The sequence below is a fragment of the Procambarus clarkii genome, chromosome 81 (assembly GCF_040958095.1).
Source record: "Procambarus clarkii isolate CNS0578487 chromosome 81, FALCON_Pclarkii_2.0, whole genome shotgun sequence".
In the NCBI taxonomy this organism is placed as follows: domain Eukaryota; kingdom Metazoa; phylum Arthropoda; class Malacostraca; order Decapoda; family Cambaridae; genus Procambarus; species Procambarus clarkii.
The window spans coordinates 19,886,716-19,906,691 of record NC_091230.1 but is presented as its reverse complement, the minus strand read 5'-3'; the positions used below and the strand labels follow the sequence as shown (position 1 = coordinate 19,906,691).

The window sequence follows — 19,976 nt, the reverse complement described above, 5'->3', positions numbered from 1 at the left end:
GGCTACGAGACTTTACTGATAAAGGTATTTTCTGTATATGGGTAGAACTGTGGTCAGGTGGAGTTATAGTTCACTGTCTGTGTCACAGAGACTCACTGTCTGTCATTCACTGTCTGTGTCACAGACAGACTCTGTCTGTGTCACAGTTATACTCGGGTGACCTTGTTGTAGAGTTACTCTATAGGACAGTGACTCAACTGGTGATGGCTCTGTGGCTCATAAAAATATACTTGGACGACTCTGTGACTTGGGGGTCAAGACTATAATATAAAGACCCCTAAAGATTACTTATATCAGATGGTAAACAATGATAAACAACGCAGGTCATACAAGAGTGACAATGACTAGATGTAAACAAGAGTGACCCAATATAAACAATCGTTACCTGATATAAACAGGTGGTTACAGGAACAGACAAACTTCTAACACCTATGAGAGTTTTCACTTCCCCATAGCTAATTGGCACCTAATTGTTAGCTAATTGGTACCTAATTGTTAGCTATTTAGTACCCAATTGTTAGCTATTTGGTACTTAATTGTCGAGCCAAATCAGGTACCTAATTACTGCTGGGGTGAACATGTCCGAACCGGTAACAGATTGGTGCAGAGTGAATCCTTCACGGCCCAGGACTCGAACCCAAACCAAATCGCTGGCGGGGGACGAATGTGTTACCTCTACGCCACCAGGAACTGTGTTGTCTTACTAATGGGCTCACAATGTGCCTTAGTGAAGCCTACTCTGCACAAGGCCCTCAAAACTAAGGCAGGTGATTTGAAGGTGAGATGTGATTTGACTGAACATCGGAACGAAAACAGCGTATTAGCCTAAATGAAGCCAATCAAGGTGTGGAACACTAACGAGCATGTGCCCACGGAGGTCAAGGTAACGAAACAAGGCCCTTGGAGTCCTTGGTTATATTTAGAAAGGGTCGTTAATAGCAATGCTATTCTTCAGCTCCTCCTTACTCTAGTTAAGTACTCCGTTGAAGACCTTCTATGGAGGCTTGACTGAGCTGGGCGACCCAATGGATGGCTTTATGACAGGTAGAATACAATTGTGAGGAGAAAGTGCTAAGCCAGTAATACGGCGATAGTTGGGTGGCTTTAAGGCACTGGATATGGTGTTCTACCCCCTCCCCCCCTCTCCTCACCCCCTTCCCCTCACCCCCTTCCCCTCACCCCCTTCCCCTCACCCCCTTCCCCTCACCCCCTTCCCCTCACCCCCTTCCGTCAGGGGAATCCTGGAACAAAGAAGGTGGTGACGCGTGACAGGAACATATTGACTCTACATCTGATCTGCGTCCGCATCTCGTCCTGGAAAACCATGTCCCACACACACACACACACACACATACACACACACACACACACACACACACACACTGGTGGTGCGTGGGGGCTGCTTGAGTGATAGATGACACAGGGATCTCTGGAAACAATGATAGAGTTAGTACAGCTGGCTCAATGGTTCCCCCCTTACTGTGGTCGTGTCTCTGTCTGTCTCTGTCTGTCTCTGTCTCTCTGTCTCTTGTCTCTGTCTCTCTCTCGTGAATATTCCCTATCTCTCTTCAGTCCATTTCCACATCTTCTTTACCTTTGGAGGGAAGGGGGAGGGACTGGAATAGGGAAGGGATGGGAGACAGGTGGACAGGAGAGAGGCGAGGAGATGGAGGGTTGTAAGCAGCAGGACAAACAGCCTGAGTGACAGAAGTGACGGGCACAAGCCCCCTGTCAATTACACCTGTCCATCAAGTTCCTCCGACAGGATGTCTTAAGGTGGCTAATCATCTAGGGTGTTGCTGGTAGGTGTTGGGGTAGTAATTGTGGGGGGGGGGGGAGTAATGTTGTGGGGGGGGAGTAATGTTGTGGGGGGGGAGTAATGGTGTGGGGGGGAGCGGGACGCCCCTTCATGCACTCAAGTCGTAATTCCTGGAAACATATGCGAGGTATATGTATCTAACATATACCTGGGAGATATGAGGACACGCAGACGCAAGGAATATACTTAGCAGTGCCGCTATACCAGCCTCTGTGCAATTACTGCAATATGACGAGACTGTTAACGTCAGAGGTCAAAGGTTATTTATAAGCCATTATAAGCTTCGACAGTTCAATTGTTCCTGAATAGTTCATGAGTCTTGGTCAACGGTCATGGGGTGTGTACTCACCTAATTGTGCTTGCGGGGGTTGAGCTCTGGCTCTTTGGTCATGTGTGTGTGTGTGTGTGTGTGTGTGTACTCACCTATTTGTGCTTGCGGGGGTTCAGCTTTGGCTCTTTGGTCCCGCCTCTCAACTGTCAATCAACAGGTGTACAGATTCCTGAGCCTACTGGGCTCTATCATATCTACACCTGAAACTGTGTATGGAGTCAGCCTCCACCACATCACTGCCTAGTGCATTCCATTTACTAACTACTCTGACACTGAAAAAGTTCTTTCTAATGTCTCTGTGGCTCATTTGTGTGTGTGTGTGTGTGTGTGTGTGTGTGTGTGTGTGTGTGTGTGTATGTGTGTGTGTGTGTGTGTGTGTGTGTATGTGTGTGTGTGTGTGTGTGTGTGTGTGTGTGTGTGTGTGTGTGTGTGTGTGTATACTCACTATGATGTACTCACCTAGTAGTGCTTGCAAGATTGAGCTTCTGCTCTTAAACCCCGCCTTTCAATCATCAGTAGTTCGATGCAATAACTCTCGTCCCCATGTTTTATTATCTTATTTCTTATCCTTATCTTATTCACATTTAAAACTGTGAATCGAACTTTCTTCGACAACATGTCTATCTTAGACTGTTCCAGTGGTCACGACATCTCCGTTTACAATTTCCAATTATTCCATCTTGTTCAACTGTTCCTCCCTTTGATCACTGATTTGATATCTACTTTGTCAATTCCCCCCCAACACGACTAACGTAGCGTTAAGGTTTATTCCAAACATTAAACTAATAATACGCTCATTACATATATTAGTTAAAAGGTTAGATATCAGATGACCTGATGAGCGTTCATAGCTGTTAGTTGATTTGTTGTAAATACGTGCCACGAGAGAGAGAGAGAGAGAGAGAGAGAGAGAGAGAGAGAGAGAGAGAGAGAGAGAGAGAGAGAGAGAGAGAGAGAGAGAGAGAGAGAGAGAGAGAGAGAGAGAGAGCAATAAATAAATGATTTAAGGACAGTAAAAAAAAAGAACAGAAAAGAATATCAAAGAACTATTTCATCCAACCATCAATTCTCAGCCTCCTTGTAACTATCAAACCACCCCACGGTCGTTAATCTTTTACGGAAAGGGAAAGGGGAAGGGGGTGGGGGCTCCAGTCCCCTCTACAAAAATCGAAGACAAGATAACGCTGAACTAGAACCCAACCCCCCCACCCCCACCCGCCCCCCAATCCTCTAAACTTAATTTTGTATGCCAATCCTTTTGGGGGTGCCAACTGTTGGTTGCCCACAAGGATGGGAATCTCATGAGATGGGAGAGAGAGAACCGCCCTTTTAGACATGGTGGAATGGATGCTAGAGTGGTATTAATGACACAGTATACGATTGTTTAAGGCCTCAGAGCCGCCAAAATTGGGGTCGGGGAACGCTAAGGATGCTTTTATCGAGAGTAACTGACAATATTGGCCGTGTGGGAGGGAGTGAATGTTATTCTGATGGATCTGCATGCTTTATAGGGTGGATATCTGCGGTGTATGTGTGTAATTACCTAAGTGTAGTTACAGGATGAGAGCTACGCTCGTGGTGTCCCGTCTTCCCAGCACTCTTTGTCATATAACGCTTTGAAACTACTGACGGTCTTGGCCTCCACCACCTTCTCACCTAACTTGTTCCAACCGTCTACCACTCTGCGAAAGTGAATTTTCTTATATTTCTTCGGCATCTGTGTTTAGCTTGTTTAAATCTATGACCTCTTATTCTTAGATGTTTGTGACACACACACACATGTGTGTGTGTGTGTGTGTGTGTGTGTGTGTGTGTGTGTGTGTGTGTGTGTGTGTGTGTGTGTGGTGTGTGTGTGTGTGTGTGTGTGTGTGTGTGTGTGTGTGTGTGTGTGTGTGTGTGTGTGTGTATGTGTGTGTGCATTCAGATACGCTTAGATGATCTTATCTTGTGTATATTTACAAGCAATTCATCCGAACATATATAACTGAGTATACATCCAAAATTATACACACACAATCATACATCCGAAGATATACACGGCAATACAACCGATGATACATACACACACGGCTATACATCCTAGGGAATTAATCTATGTATAAAAATCTTAAGCTTCTAAGCTGCTTCTTAAACCCCAAACAACCATTAATCAAGAAGCAAAAGAATATATGATACCATAAATTCTTTCGCCAAAAATCCGAGGGCATTAACCTATATATTTTCCCCCAGACGCATCAATCTTGGGTGACACCGGGTGCCGCCAATACTTGGGGCTAAGCGCTCAACGCCGCTACTCTCGCTATTTACAAAGAATGTCAACATTCCACACGGAAGACATACCAAAGTCTCCCCTGAAATTGTTGGCGGATTTCCGTTTTTTGTGTTTCATTATTTTTATGCAAGGTTTCTGTTTTTGTATGCACATTCCCGTTTTCTATCATAGTTTTCTTTCAAGGTGGCTTTAAAAAAATTAAGTAACATTGTTTTTATTGCTCCAGATAATATTTCAATTCTGGATTAGGCAATTATATAATTGTAATTAGGGAAAGAAAGAGCTATACAAAATCCAGCAGTTAATAAGCCTATGATATGAACAAATCCAGAAGGGCCGTGAAGAGGATTCGAACCTACGTCTGAGAGGTTCCCCGACGCTGCCTTAATCGACTGAGCTACGACATGGTTAAAAGGGAACGTCTGTCAACGCACGTACAGCGTTCAGGATTCGCAGTTCACGGGCCCGGGTTCGATTCCCGGGCGAGCCAGAAATAATTGGGCCGTTTCTTTAACTTGTAGTGAAAGTAGTTCCACCAGACTATGATGGCTAGGATGCGGGATCTCCGCGCCAATAATTAAGCTCCGACAGGTGTTTACACACCTGTAGGTGATGTAATCTCTGGTCTCTAATTACCCATCGAAATCTCTGCTCTACTGGACGAAGCACCAAAATCTGGAGTGGTCTCTGTTGGTGGTAGTGGTTGTGGTGGTGGTGGTTGTGGTGGTTGTGGTGGTGATTGTGGTGGTTGTGGTGGTGAGTGTGGTGGTGATTGTGGTGGTTGTGGAGGTGGTTGTAGTGGTGATTGTGGTGGGAGTTGGTGATTGTTTTGGTAGTTCAGATGCCGTTACGGGTATGTTTGAAGCACTAATGGAATTTGCATGTGATGTTATTGCTAGATATTTATATAAACATTCTCTCTCTCTCTCTCTCTCTCTCTCTCTCTCTCTCTGTCTCTGTCTCTGTCTCTCTCTCTCTCTCTCTCTCTCTCTCTCTCTCTCTCTCTCTCTCTCTCTCTCTCTCTCTCTCTCTCTCTCTCTCTCCCCTCAACTGACCGTTGTAGATCTCAGGTCCACGACGCCATTACCAGTCGTCTCCCCTCATTTAAGGACCGAGCTCTTCCCCTCACTTGGTCCCTGTCCACGACTCTCAATCAGCCCCCTCGTTTCCTCTCCCGTCAAACTACTTTCCCCTTTTCTCTTTCCTTCTTCTCGTTCTGCCTTCTGCTATCTTCATGATTTCGTATGTCGGGGTTGATGACGTGGATTGATGGTAGTGGGGGGGGAGGGGGAGGGGATGATTGGTAGGGAGGTATGTTGAGGGGTTAAGGTAGGGGGAGGTAGGAACAAGTGGTGGTGGGGGGGGAGAGGTAGGAGAGAATGATAAGAATAAGAGGTAAGGAAGGAGAGTTCAAAGGGAAGGGGTAGAGTGAGAGGCGAAGGGAGAGGTGAGGTAATATATAATAAATATAGGATAAAATTCCCGATAAGTGATAAGATAAAGAAGGGGACACGAGAACAGTTGACAAATATATAACAAATCATATTATCAAAACATACTAGGGAAAGATGACTGTCATTGGTACACAGTCATCCATAGTACACAGTCATCCATGGTACACAGTCATCCATGGTACACAGTCAACCATGGAGGCTGTGGGCCGCTCCCCCAAGACACAGGGATGCACAAATCACCAATTTTGCGCTTCGTAAAACACGCAAGAGTCACCGTAGAGGAATCCAAATTGGATGCCGAAATGGCCATTAGTGTTTGAAGGGCCCCGGACATTTGACGAGCGCCCGGGGCCCTTTAGCATGCCGGCGGTCCTGTTATCTCAGGTTAAACAATACCTCGGTCCTGATAACACACAGGGTAACTAGGATGTTGTTTTTTTTACTGTAGTGTTGCTGTTGATGTGTACTCACCTAGTTGTGTTAGCGGGGGTTGAGCTTTAGCTCTTTGGTCCCGCCTCTCAACTGTCAATCAACTGGTGTACAGGTTCCTGAGCCTATTGGGCTCTATCATATCTACACTTGAAACTGTGTATGGAGTCAGCCTCCACCACATTACTTCCTAATGCATTTCATTTATCAACATTTTGTGTGTGTGTGTGTACTGACCTATTTGTACTCACCTATTTGTGCTAGCGGGGGTTGAGCTTTAGCTCTTTAGTCCCGCCTCTCAACTGTCAATCAACTGGTGTACAGATTACTGAGCCTACTGGGCTCTATCATATCTACAGTGTGTGTGTGTGTGTGTGTGTGTGTGTGTGTGTGTGTGTGTGTGTGTGTGTGTGTGTGTGTGTGAAGCCATGACCCCTCTGGCACTGCTATACTACAACTGGCATTGTAGCATTACATGGCACTCTGGCATCTGCAGCAGAAGCAGTCCGAGTATACCCTCGTTCTCTATTTAATGAGATACAAATTAAATATGCCCTTTGTTTCAGATAATCACGATTTTCCGATTTTCTCGATTGCACTCGTTGCAACCGTGAACAACATTGCAATGCGGCAGGGTAGAGCAGTTGATGTCAGGGTAGTTGATGTCAGGGTAGTTGATGTCAGGGTAGTTGATGTGTTTGGTAGTTGGAACCGGTTTAAGGTAGGGGTGTAGGAGCAATTGCTCCAAGGAAGGTACCAAACTAGAAGTAGGGAACATCAGATGGAAGAGGGAATGGAAGGGAAGAAAGAGAGAGAAAGGAAAAGGGCGGAGGGGAAAGAGGGTGGGAAGGAGGAAGTCATCAAGGCGACCAATAACAAGAAAGGATCAAGATAGAGGGGAGAGCCCTGAGGGTATATGGAGGGAGGGATGGAAGAGAGAGGGAGGGATGGAATAGGGAGGGAGGGAGGGATAGGTGACAGCGAGGGGAACGTAATGGGATCAGATGGCGAAAATAGAGATGGAGGATGAGAGAGAGAGAGGGGAAGCCAAGGGAAAAGAGGGGAAATAAAGTGAGAGGGGGAAAGGGAAGAAGAGGGGTAGAAATACTGCTCAATTCAACATAATTAGAAAACGGAGGGAGGTACCAGATATAAAAGAGAAAAGCTATAAGGAAGGGAGAGAACATGAAGAGAATGTGCAGGGAGGAGTGAGAACCAGAGGCCTCAGAAATACAATCACACGCTAAAAAAATACAATACATTTAATGTATTGTATTATACATTTACTTACATTTAGTATACATTTAATTTAAATAAACTTTGCCCTAGCAGTTACTAATATAAAGTATGATTCGTGTAGGGTTTGTATAGGATAACCGCCTCGGTTATCCTATAGGATATCCTATAGGATAACCTATAGGATAACCGCTAGAGTAGGATAGCAATTGGCAAGACTTTTCTTTCACCATAACACCGTTACAACGGCCTACCATAGACCTACCATACAAGGGGTCACCATACCTTGAGGTTGTCTTGAGGTGTTTCCGGGGCTTAGCGTCCCCGCGGCCCGGTCGTCGACCAGGCCTCCTCGTTGCTGGACTGGTCAACCAGGCTGTTGAACCCCCTGGTTGTCCTTACCAGGCAGCCACACACACCTACCATATCCGACTACCAACCCGACGAAACGTCGACGTTTCTACAACATTCGAACGAGTTTTAAACACCCAATTTGTACCAACGTTCGTTCTAACGTTTAGAACGTTTATGACGTTCTAACACGTCATAAAGACGTTGTAACGAGATGTAACTTCATTACAAGTTGTAACGAGGTAATTAAAGGCCCCGTTACGTTGTGTCTTTGCAGGAATAGGCCTACGGCATGGGGGGGGGGAGTTTCCATAGGCCTACCACCATATTGCAACACACGACCAGACCACTAATCTCGTTTCGTACACGGGCCAGACTAATGGCATCCAGCGTGGCTCTAATTTCAATATGTGGCGAGGGGAGTATATGGGGGGAGGGGGTCCTGGGGCCCTCCTGTTGGGGTGAGATGGGGGGGATGGGGGGTGAGGGGGAGATGGGGGTGAGGGGGAGAAAGGGGTAAGCATGCGGAAGATCTGCGTCGCCCGTTTCTGGCATCTATACTATGTTGTGCCTGCAGGATCGAGCTGTTAGCTCTTGGGCCCCGCCTTTCTAATCAATGGTTGTTAATTGTATTGTCTCCTGCCCAATTTACTCCATCATAACTACTACATATATTTCTAAAACACACACACACACACACACACGCACACACACACGCACACACACACACTTCAGGAACCAGCCCGTAGCAGCTGTCTAACTCCAAGATTCCTATTTACTGCTAGGTGAACACGTGCATCAGGGGTGGGATAATAATCTCTACCCATTTGTTTCTGTCTCGGACGGGATTAGAATCCTTAGGACTACGACTCCAGAGCACTGTCCGCTCGGCCGCGAGGACCCGTTACTAGGATCCCGGTGTGTTGAATGACCATGTCTACCCGGTGGGGCTCCTTCTCCCTCCCTCTCTCTATCCCTTCCTCCCTCCCTCCATGTCCCTCCCTCTCTATCCCTCCCTCTCTCCATCCCTTCCTCCCTCCATGTCCCTCCCTCTCTCTATCCCTTCCTCCCTCCATCCCTCCCTGTACCTATGTCCCTCCATGTCCCTTGCTCCATGTCCCTTGCTCCATGTCCCTTGCTCCATGTCCCAATCCCTGTCCCTGCCCTCCGAATCCCTAATCCTCCCTGTCCCCGCCTCCGAGTCGCTGTCAGCACAATAAGGGGTGCCCGGGGTTCACATGCTGAAGACCATTGCTGTAACCATAATAAAAAGGGCAGAAGTGCTCTTCGTGTTTATATTAAACAAGAGTCATGCCGCGGGTAACACTAGGGGGGGGGAGGGGGAGAGGGAGGGGGGGGGGGGAGGGAGAGGGTGGGGGGGAGGGGGAAGGGAGAATGGAAAGGGAGGGTGGAAGAGGAGGAGGAGGACGATGCATAGGGAGAAAGGAAAGGGGGGAGAGGAAGATAGTGCGGAGATTTTAAGATGAAAAATAGTTGAAGGCAAAACTTTAAATAATTGGCTGATAAATTATCGAAATAACGACGTCACTTGACGCCGTGACAACGACGTCACTTGACGCCGTGACAACGACGTCACTTGACGCCGTCACAACGACGTCACTTGACGCCATGACAAGGAAGACGTCTAGAGAACAAGGCTCTAGTACAATATCAAACACACTTTGGACTCGTATCCTATAGCCAGAAGAGTGGCTTTATCCCCTCCAAGTGTGTCCTGGTACTCACCCTCCAAGTGTGTCCTGGTACTCACCCTCCAAGTGTGTCCTGGTACCCACCCACCACGCACTCACAGCTAGTGGTTTGTGATTGGTACATACATCAAAATAATAAAGTAATACATATGTTATCTGCACCAATACACAAGTATACATGCGTGCGGCAATATGCATATTCGGTGGGCCGGATCAGTCTTTGTGGCATATTCATGGAGTGACTTTACCCAGCGCCTATGAGAAAATGTTAAATATATACTTTACCCAATGATTCCTGGCAACATATCCCAATACACACACACCTTAAGACGTTCTTCTCAAGGCATCATGCAAGAGCTATGACCAGAAGTGTATTACAATGGCCAGGGAAGTGCATGGGAATGGCCCTGGAATTGTGCTGGAATGGCCCCTGGAAGTGTGCCGAGACGAGGCTGGAAGTATGCTGGAATGGCCTTGAAATGATGCCGCTGGAATACTGTCATTGGTCAGTAGATCGAGGGGTGGTAAGGCGTGCCTTGTTCCCCCAAGCTACCAATACATGCCACAATGGTCCTGGAAATGTGCTGGAATGGTCCTGGAATGATCCTAATGCCTCCAGATTCTTCAGAGCCAGTCTCACCCTTCATAGCATCGCCAGGAACCCACTCCAGCGTCCTGGAATGCTGGAGTTGATGGTCTGGAAGGGTACGACGTCATGACCTCCTTCAGCGATCCTTCTGGGCCGCTGCTACACCTGCAGGGAAAAATCACGTGTCTTGCTGTCTTGCGTGCGACCAGTTCCCTTCACGACCAGGGTCATACTGCTCTCTATATTGTGGGTGTTGTAGCTCCTTGGCGGCATGTGTCTCACCGTCTGCCTACTCTCCCTGCCTGCTTGCCTGCCTGCCTGCCGGGAATTGCCAGCTGAGACGCCGGAACCCCCGGCATGTTGAAGTGCCTTGAGTATTTTATCAAAGTCTGCACAGATGGCGCTCAAGGCCGTCTCCCACTCGCCCTTCCCCTCCCAGATTTGTCTCTCCCTCTCCCTCGCTCCCTCCAAGATATTTACCAAGCTTTAGTTGAGAGAGAGTTTATGTAGTGTGTGTGTGTGTGTGTGTGTGTGTGTGTGTGTGTGTGTGTGTGTGTGTGTGTGTGTGTGTGTGTGTGTGTGTTTGAATGAGTTTACGAGTGTGTATACAAGTTCTGAATGCACGCGTGCAGAAATTGGCCTAATCTTAGCATGCATAGGGTTGATAATCCTACTTTCTATCACCTATCGAGTGATCTTCCTTCCAATATATATCAACACCCAACGGGGTATTCACCTCACTATTCTTACCAAAATACCAAAGAAGCGAGAAATCGTCTAAATTTGTTGTTTTTCCGTGATTGACTTTTCTTGATAATTCCGTAACTAGCGTATCTAACAAGGCCATTTAGAACCTTCTCTTCCCTAAACTATACTACGCACCAGTTCTTAGTAATACGCAACTTGTTTCGAGAAAGCTATATCAAGAGACCGGTTGTTTGCTACGAAGTTATATTAAATTTAGACAATTTCTATGCAAAATTTTGGATTAGGGAGCATTTTTTAAGTTATTTTTAGCTATTAGTTATTTTTATTTGTTGATCTTTTTAGATAGGGCTTTAAGAAAGCTTTAATAAAGCTTTATAAAGCTTAAATAAAGCTTTATAAAGGTTTAATAAAGCTTTAATAAAGCTTTAATAAAGCTTTATAAAGCTTAAATAAAGCTTTAATAAAGCTTTATAAAGCTTTAATAAAGCTTTAATAAAGCTTTATAAAGGTTTAATAAAGCTTTAATAAAGCTTTAATAAAGGTCAAGCTCCTTTCCGGCCAATAATTGGGGTATATGTGTATTGTCTTTATTCGTTGGTTCACTTCAAGTGGGTGTTCACCACTCCAGATGAACAAGAGGGTGTTCACCACTCCAGATGAACAAGTGGGTGTTCACCACTCCAGATGAACAAGAGGGTGTTCACCACTCCAGATGAACAAGTGGGTGTTCACCACTCCAGATGAACAAGTGGGTGTTCACCACTCCAGATGAACAAGAGGGTGTTCACCACTCCAGATGAACAAGTGGGTGTTCACCACTCCAGATGAACAAGAGGGTGTTCACCACTCCAGATGAACAAGTGGGTGTTCACCACTCCAGATGAACAAGAGGGTGTTCACCACTCCAGGTGAACAAGAGGGTGTTCATCACTCCAGATGAACAAGAGGGTGTTCCCCACTCCAGGTGAGCAAGAGGGTGTTCCCCACTCCAGATGAACAAGTGAGTGTTCACCACACCAGATGAACAAGTGGGTGTTCACCACACCAGATGAACAAGAGGGTGTTCACCACACCAGATGAACATGTGGGTGTTCACCACACCAGGTGAACAAGAGGGTGTTCACCACACCAGATGAACATGTGGGTGTTCACCACACCAGGTGAACACTAATTAGTGGGTGCCTCGGTCAGTTGGGGAATGGGGTGTTCTCATTTTGTTTGTCAGTTTGCAAGCTGTTTGCCTTTCTGCGGTCTGCCTGCTTACCTACCTAGCTGTCTGCTCTCTCTCTCTCTCTCTCTGGAATCAATGGAGGGGGCAGAAGGGAGGGAGATGGAAGGGGGGAGGGAGGAAGGAAGGTCAAAGGAAGGAGCAAGGAAAGACAAAAAAAAACATGGAGGAATTAATTATAAGGAAACTGAGTTTGTCTTATCTCTCAGACAATGTACCAGCCTGACTGCCAAGTAATCTGAATATCTGCATTTGGGAGAGGGAGATTCCCCACCGTGGGAGAGGGAGATTCCCCACCGTGGGAGAGGGAGATTCCCCACCGTGGGAGAGGGAGATTCCTCACCGTGGGAGAGGGAGATTCCCCACCGTGGGAGAGGGAGATTCCCCACCGTGGGAGAGGGAGATTCCCCACCGTGGGAGAGGGAGATTCCCCACCGTGGGAGAGGGAGATTCCCCACCGTGGGAGAGGGAGATTCCCCACCGTGGGAGAGGGAGATTCCCCACCGTGGGAGAGGGAGATTCCCCACCGTGGGAGAGGGAGATTCCCCACCGTGGGAGAGGGAGATTCCCCACCGTGGGAGAGGGAGATTCCCCACCGTGGGAGAGGGAGATTCCCCACCGTGGGAGAGGGAGATTCCCCACCGTGGGAGAGGGAGATTCCCCACCGTGGGAGAGGGGAGATTCCCCACCGTGGGAGAGGGAGATTCCCCACCGTGGGAGAGGGAAATTCCCCACCGTGGGAGAGGGAGATTCCCCACCGTGGGAGAGGGAGATTCCCCACCGTGGGAGAGGGAGATTCCCCACCGTGGGAGAGGGAGATTCCCCACCGTGGGAGAGGGAGATTCTCCACCGTGGGAGAGGGAGATTCCCCACCGTGGGAGAGGGAGATTCCCCACCGTGGGAGAGGGATATTCCCCACCGTGGGAGAGGGAGATTCTCCACCGTGGGAGAGGGAGATTCCCCACCGTGGGAGAGGGAGATTCCCCACCGTGGGAGAGGGAGATTCCCCACCGTGGGAGAGGGAGATTCTCCACCGTGGGAGAGGGAGATTCCCCACCGTGGGAGAGGGAGATTCCCCACCGTGGGAGAGGGAGATTCCCCACCGTGGGAGAGGGAGATTCCCCACCGTGGGAGAGGGAGATTCCCCACCGTGGGAGAGGGAGATTCCCCACCGTGGGAGAGGGAGATTCCCCACCGTGGGAGAGGGAGATTCCCCACCGTGGGAGAGGGAGATTCTCCACCGTGGGAGAGGGAGATTCCCCACCGTGGGAGAGGGAGATTCCCCACCGTGGGAGAGGGAGATTCCCCACCGTGGGAGAGGGAGATTCCCCGCCGTGGGAGAGGGAGATTCCCCACCGTGGGAGAGGGAGATTCCCCACCGTGGGAGAGGGAGATTCCCCACCGTGGGAGAGGGAGATTCTCCACCGTGGGAGAGGGAGATTCCCCACCGTGGGAGAGGGAGATTCTCCACCGTGGGAGAGGGAGATTCCCCACCGTGGGAGAGGGAGATTCCCCACCGTGGGAGAGGGAGATTCCCCACCGTGGGAGAGGGAGATTCCCCACCGTGGGAGAGGGAGATTCCCCACCGTGGGAGAGGGAGATTCCCCACCGTGGGAGAGGGAGATTCTCCACCGTGGGAGAGGGAGATTCCCCACCGTGGGAGAGGGAGATTCCCCACCGTGGGAGAGGGAGATTCCCCACCGTGGGAGAGGGAGATTCCCCACCGTGGGAGAGGGAGATTCTCCACCGTGGGAGAGGGAGATTCCCCACCGTGGGAGAGGGAGATTCCCCACCGTGGGAGAGGGAGATTCCCCACCGTGGGAGAGGGAGATTCCCCACCGTGGGAGAGGGAGATTCTCCACCGTGGGAGAGGGAGATTCCCCACCGTGGGAGAGGGAGATTCCCCACCGTGGGAGAGGGAGATTCTCCACCGTGGGAGAGGGAGATTCCCCACCGTGGGAGAGGGAGATTCCCCACCGTGGGAGAGGGAGATTCCCCACCGTGGGAGAGGGAGATTCCCCACCGTGGGAGAGGGAGATTCCCCACCGTGGGAGAGGGAGATTCCCCACCGTGGGAGAGGGAGATTCCCCACCGTGGGAGAGGGAGATTCCCCACCGTGGGAGAGAGAGATAGTGGGACACATCAGCTGTGAGGCTGCTTTTTCCTCCTCCTTCTCCTCCTCCTTCCCTCCACTTCAAGCAGTGACAAGCAACAGTCCCTCAAGCACTCAGGGAGTTAGTATCACCCACGCCAGATGTCACCCGAGGCCCCCATTCACACCCATCAACACTCCCACGATTGTTATATCTATCAACACACACGCATGCACCACTCTTACTCCCATGTACACAGCATCATCCTTCCCCAACCCGTTTTCGCACTTGCTTATAGTCAATATCTTGCTTATGAATAAGTGCATATGTGACATACTAATTTATTGTGAATATTTGAGTGTACCTTGAAATGCTGAATAGAAAACCACAACCTAACCTAACCTTCTTAGTATGTTAAGATATTGCAATTAGTACTGAACCTATACCTATATTGGTATTACAGTTTTATAAAAATAATAAAACAAAACTAACATATTTAAATAAATTGTAAAGTAACTCAGGATATTGTCAAATTTTGTATAAAATCTCTATTGTTTAATCGAACTGAGAGGAAGAGTTAGTGCCTTGAAAAAATATGGCTTGGAAAATATCACATATGTACTTATTTATAAGAGAAATAGTGACTATAAGCAATTAGTCATATATGTGCTGTCTTGTGCGAGAGCAGGTTGCCTTCCCACATCCCCTAAGACCCACCTACACCTTAGGTACCCACTAACGACCCACTTACACCTTGGGCACCCACTAAGAACCCAAATGTTCTACTGTTCCTCGATCTTAACAAAATGTACGTCATGTTTTCCAGCTGATTTACGAGTTGAAATTCTGTCTCGATAACCCTTCCTTATGGTAGGCTTGTCCAAGCTGGGGCTGACCCCAACCCATTCTCAGGGCTAGGCTCGTCCAAGCGGGGGCCGAGCCCACCCCATCCTCAGGGCTATGCTCGTCTAAGCGGGGGCCGAGCCCAACCCAGGTTCTGAGGTTCAAATGTTCTACATTATAAAGAACACAGGAATTGGTTCAATTCTTCAGTTAATTGAATTTCTTTATTTTATAGACTTTGGTTTATGGAACTAACGTTGATACTTTTTCCATCTGTAGTGAGACCTACAAAGTAGAGAAAACGGAGCATAAACTACAGAAAACGAAGCAGAAAATACAGAAAACGGAGCAGAAACTACAGAAAACGAAGCAGAAAATACAGAAAACGGAGCAGAAACAACAGAAAATGGATCACAATTTACAGAAAACGGAACATTACAGAAAATGGAGCACAAATCATAGAAAACGGAAACTTACATTTCTACATCTTGCTCCAAGAGTAGTGACAAATTTGCAAATTTAAATTATTAATTTCACAAAATTTAATATAACCAGCTCGCCGTTCCACCTTAACTCAATTATATCAAATTAAATTAACTAATTTAACAAACTAACTAGCCTTTCGTGTATATATATATATATATATATATATATATATATATATATATATATATATATATATATATATATATATATATATATATTACTGCTACAAAGCTGATAAATTCTGAATTTATTCTATATATTCACAAAAATAAGTACGTGACAAAATACCTATTTAAGATAAGCAACTTTAGAACCAACTCAAGCCACTTTAGAACCAACTCAAGCAACTTTAGAACCAACTCAAGCAACTTTAGAACCAACTCAAGCAACTTTAGAACCAACTCAAGTAACTTTAGAACCAACTCAAGCCACTTTAGAACCATCTCAAGCAACTTTAGAACCAACTCAAGCAACTTTAGAACCAACTCAAGTAACTTTAGAACCAACTCAAGCAACTTTAGAACCAACTCAAGTAACTTTAGAACCAACTCAAGCAACTTTAGAACCATCTCAAGCAACTTTAGAACCAACTCAAGTAACTTTAGAACCAACTCAAGCAACTTTAGAACCAACTCAAGCAACTTTAGAACCATCTCAAGCAACTTTAGAACCAACTCAAGCAACTTTAGAACCATCTCAAGTAACTTTAGAACCAACTCAAGCCACTTTAGAACCAACTCAAGCCACTTTAGAACCAACTCAAGCAACTTTAGAACCATCTCAAGCAACTTTAGAACCATCTCAAGCAACTTTAGAACCAACTCAAGCAACTTTAGAACCATCTCAAGTAACTTTAGAACCAACTCAAGCAACTTTAGAACCAACTCAAGCAACTTTAGAACCATCTCAAGTAACTTTAGAACCAACTCAAGCCACTTTAGAACCAACTCAAGCCACTTTAGAACCAACTCAAGCAACTTTAGAACCATCTCAAGCAACTTTAGAACCATCTCAAGCAACTTTAGAACCAACTCAAGCAACTTTAGAACCATCTCAAGTAACTTTAGAACCAACTCAAGCAACTTTAGAACCAACTCAAGCAACTTTAGAACCAACTCAAGCAACTTTAGAACCAACTCAAGCAACTTTAGAACCAACTCAAGCAACTTTAGAACCAACTCAAGCAACTTTAGAACCAACTCAAGCAACTTTAGAACCAACTCAAGCAACTTTAGAACCATCTCAAGCAACTTTAGAACCAACTCAGGTAACTTTAGAACCAACTCAAGCAACTTTAGAACCAACTCAAGCAACTTTAGAACCATCTCAAGCAACTTTAGAACCAACTCAAGCAACTTTAGAACCATCTCAAGCAACTTTAGAACCAACTCAAGCAACTTTAGAACCAACTCAAGCAACTTTAGAACCAACTCAAGCAACTTTAGAACCATCTCAAGCAACTTTAGAACCAACTCAAGCAACTTTAGAACCATCTCAAGTAACTTTAGAACCAACTCAAGCAACTTTAGAACCAACTCAAGCAACTTTAGAACCAACTCAAGCAACTTTAGAACCAACTCAAGCAACTTTAGAACCAACTCAAGCAACTTTAGAACCATCTCAAGTAACTTTAGAACCAACTCAAGCAACTTTAGAACCAACTCAAGCAACTTTAGAACCAACTCAAGCAACTTTAGAACCAACTCAAGCAACTTTAGAACCAACTCAAGCAACTTTAGAACCAACTCAAGCAACCTTCACAAAAAAATGGCGCTCCACAATCCAATTACATTACCCGGCAAACACCCGGTCATAACCCCAGTGTCGATGGGTTTTTTCGCGTGTCGTAATAGTCAAATGAATCGGCGGCGGGAGGTCACCGAGTGTGTCTGGTAATCCGCCGATAAATCGCTTCCCCCCGACTGTGTAAATCCAACTTCATGTTAGCTCCAAGCCATCTAATACCAGGAGTGGCTTGATCCGGTCCGTCGCCACTAAGCAGTGGGTAAGTCACTCCTATTGTTTACCACTGTTGTCCACCACCACTACTCCCACCACCACTACTCCCACCACCACTACTCCCACCACCACTACCCCCCCCCCCTCACTACTCCCACCACCACTACACCCACCACCACTACACCCACCACCACTACTCCCTCCACCACCACTACACCCACCACCACTACCCCCCCCCCCCACCACCACAGGCTACACAGTAGGCATCATGGGCAGCGGACAAGCAAGTCAAGTCTCCATAAAAAAACAATTAAAACCCAAAGACTCAAGAGCTTTTGAACACCGGCAGGCCATTTATCGGGGGTCGAAGGGCCACTATAGCACACAGGGCCATGAAATGGCCCTCTCCCCCCTAGCCAAGGGGGTTACAAAGATCAGGGCACTACACCACGACACAGGGATCACAGCTAAGCACGAGGTTCTATACACAAAAGGGATTCGAACACGATTCAAAAAGATACCCCGAGCCGGGGACAGCAGGATGGCCGGCAGGGTAGACCGGCTTCAGGTCAACATTAGCAGGATTGGAGGGCAGTGAGAGAGATTGGGGGGAGGATCTGGCAGGATTAGTGTGATCGAGGCGCCAGCGACGGACGCACGATAGAAAATGTGAAGCAGCTCTTCATGGGATTGGTGCTAGAGGAATGGGCTGACTAATAAACGGAACGTGTTGGAGCAGAGGACGTTAAGAATGATGGAAAGGGGAAGGAGGTTAGGCGAATAATTCGCCCGAGAGCAGCGTGAGGAAAAGGGGGGTGAAGAGGGAGCAGAGAGAATGGGGTGGAAAGGGGGCGGAGAAAATGGGGGAGGGGGGATAGTGAGGCAAAGGGGTCAATGGGGGATTACGTAACGGCCCCTGTATCACTAGCTAAGGTAAACAAGACCTCAATAACACCACTGTTAAAGTGTATGAAGCTAGTTTGGTGCAGTCCAGTTTTGGCCTTGAACCAAATCGCGCGCGTGCGCACAATCAGGCAGGCATGCACGCGCGCATGATCACTAATGCACACACACACATAGCCTCGGCGCTGAGTGGACAGCGCTCAGGGGGTCGTAGTCCGAAGGACCCGGGTTCGATTCCCGCCCGAGGCAGAAACAAATTGGCTATTTCATCTGATCTCCCTGTTCACCTAGTAGTAAACAGGTACCTGGGAGTTAGATGGCTGCCACGGCTTCTTCATGGAACTATGTGCGTGTGCGCCAGAGAGAAATATATGTAGTAGACATAACAGTGGACAAAATAGATCGGTTAGCAAAGCCGGGTCCAAGAGCTAATAGCTCGATTCTGCAAGCACAAATAGTAATCACACACACGCGCACGCGCGCGTTCTAACAGCATTATATGCAAAATTTTCCACTACTGAAAAATCTTCACTATAATATATTCAGATATTTAACGAGTTGCCGCCACGTATAGCAGTACCAAGACTTCGTTATCCACTACACAACTCTGTAGACAGTTGTTGTTCCTCTAAATGCGTGAAGAGCGAAGTACACAGTGAGCACGGTACACGGTGATCATAGTAGACGGTGAGCATGGTACACAGTGAGCACGGTACACGGTGATCATAGTAGACGGTGAGCATGGTACACAGTGAGCACGGTACACAGTGATCACGGTACACGGTGATCATAGTAGACGGTGAGCATGGTACACAGTGAGCACGGTACACGGTGATCATAGTAGACGGTGAGCATGGTACACAGTGAGCACGGTACACGGTGATCATAGTAGACGGTGAGCATGGTACACAGTGATCACGGTACACGGTGATCATAGTAGACGGTGAGCATGGTACACAGTGATCACGGTACACGGTGATCATAGTAGACGGTGAGCATGGTACACAGTGATCACGGTACACGGTGATCATTGTAGACGGTGAGCATGGTACACAGTGATCACGGTACACGGTGATCATAGTAGACGGTGAGCATGGTACACAGTGAGCACGGTACACGGTGATAATAGTAGACGGTGAGCATGGTACACAGTGATCACGGTACACGGTGATCATAGTAGACGGTGAGCATGGTACACAGTGAGCACGGTACACAGTGAGCACGGTACACGGTGATCATAGTAGACGGTGAGCATGGTACACAGTGAGCACGGTACACAGTGAGCACGGTACACGGTGATAATAGTAGACGGTGAGCATGGTATACAGTGAGCACGGTACACAGTGAGCACGGTACACGGTGAGCATGGTACACAGTGATCACGGTACACGGTGATCATAGTAGACGGTGAGCATGGTACACAGTGATCACGGTACACGGTGATCATAGTAGACGGTGAGCATGGTACACAGTGAGCACGGTACACAGTGATCACGGTACACGGTGATCATAGTAGACGGTGAGCATGGTATACAGTGAGCACGGTACACAGTGAGCACGGTA

General features: G+C 47.4%; 2 protein-coding genes across 2 annotated transcripts in view; one reads left to right on the top strand and one right to left on the bottom strand.

Annotated features, from left to right (window-relative positions):
* LOC123748939 (serine-rich adhesin for platelets) overlaps nucleotides 1-19,976 on the bottom strand; it is a 357,404-nt gene that overhangs the window by 301,146 nt on the left and 36,282 nt on the right.
* LOC123773047 (zonadhesin-like) lies at nucleotides 9,984-17,367 on the top strand. Its single transcript, XM_069315559.1, has 2 exons — nucleotides 9,984-10,062; nucleotides 15,854-17,367. The coding sequence occupies exons 1-2, from the start codon at nucleotides 9,984-9,986 to the stop codon at nucleotides 17,365-17,367; spliced, it is 1,593 nt and encodes a 530-aa protein (XP_069171660.1).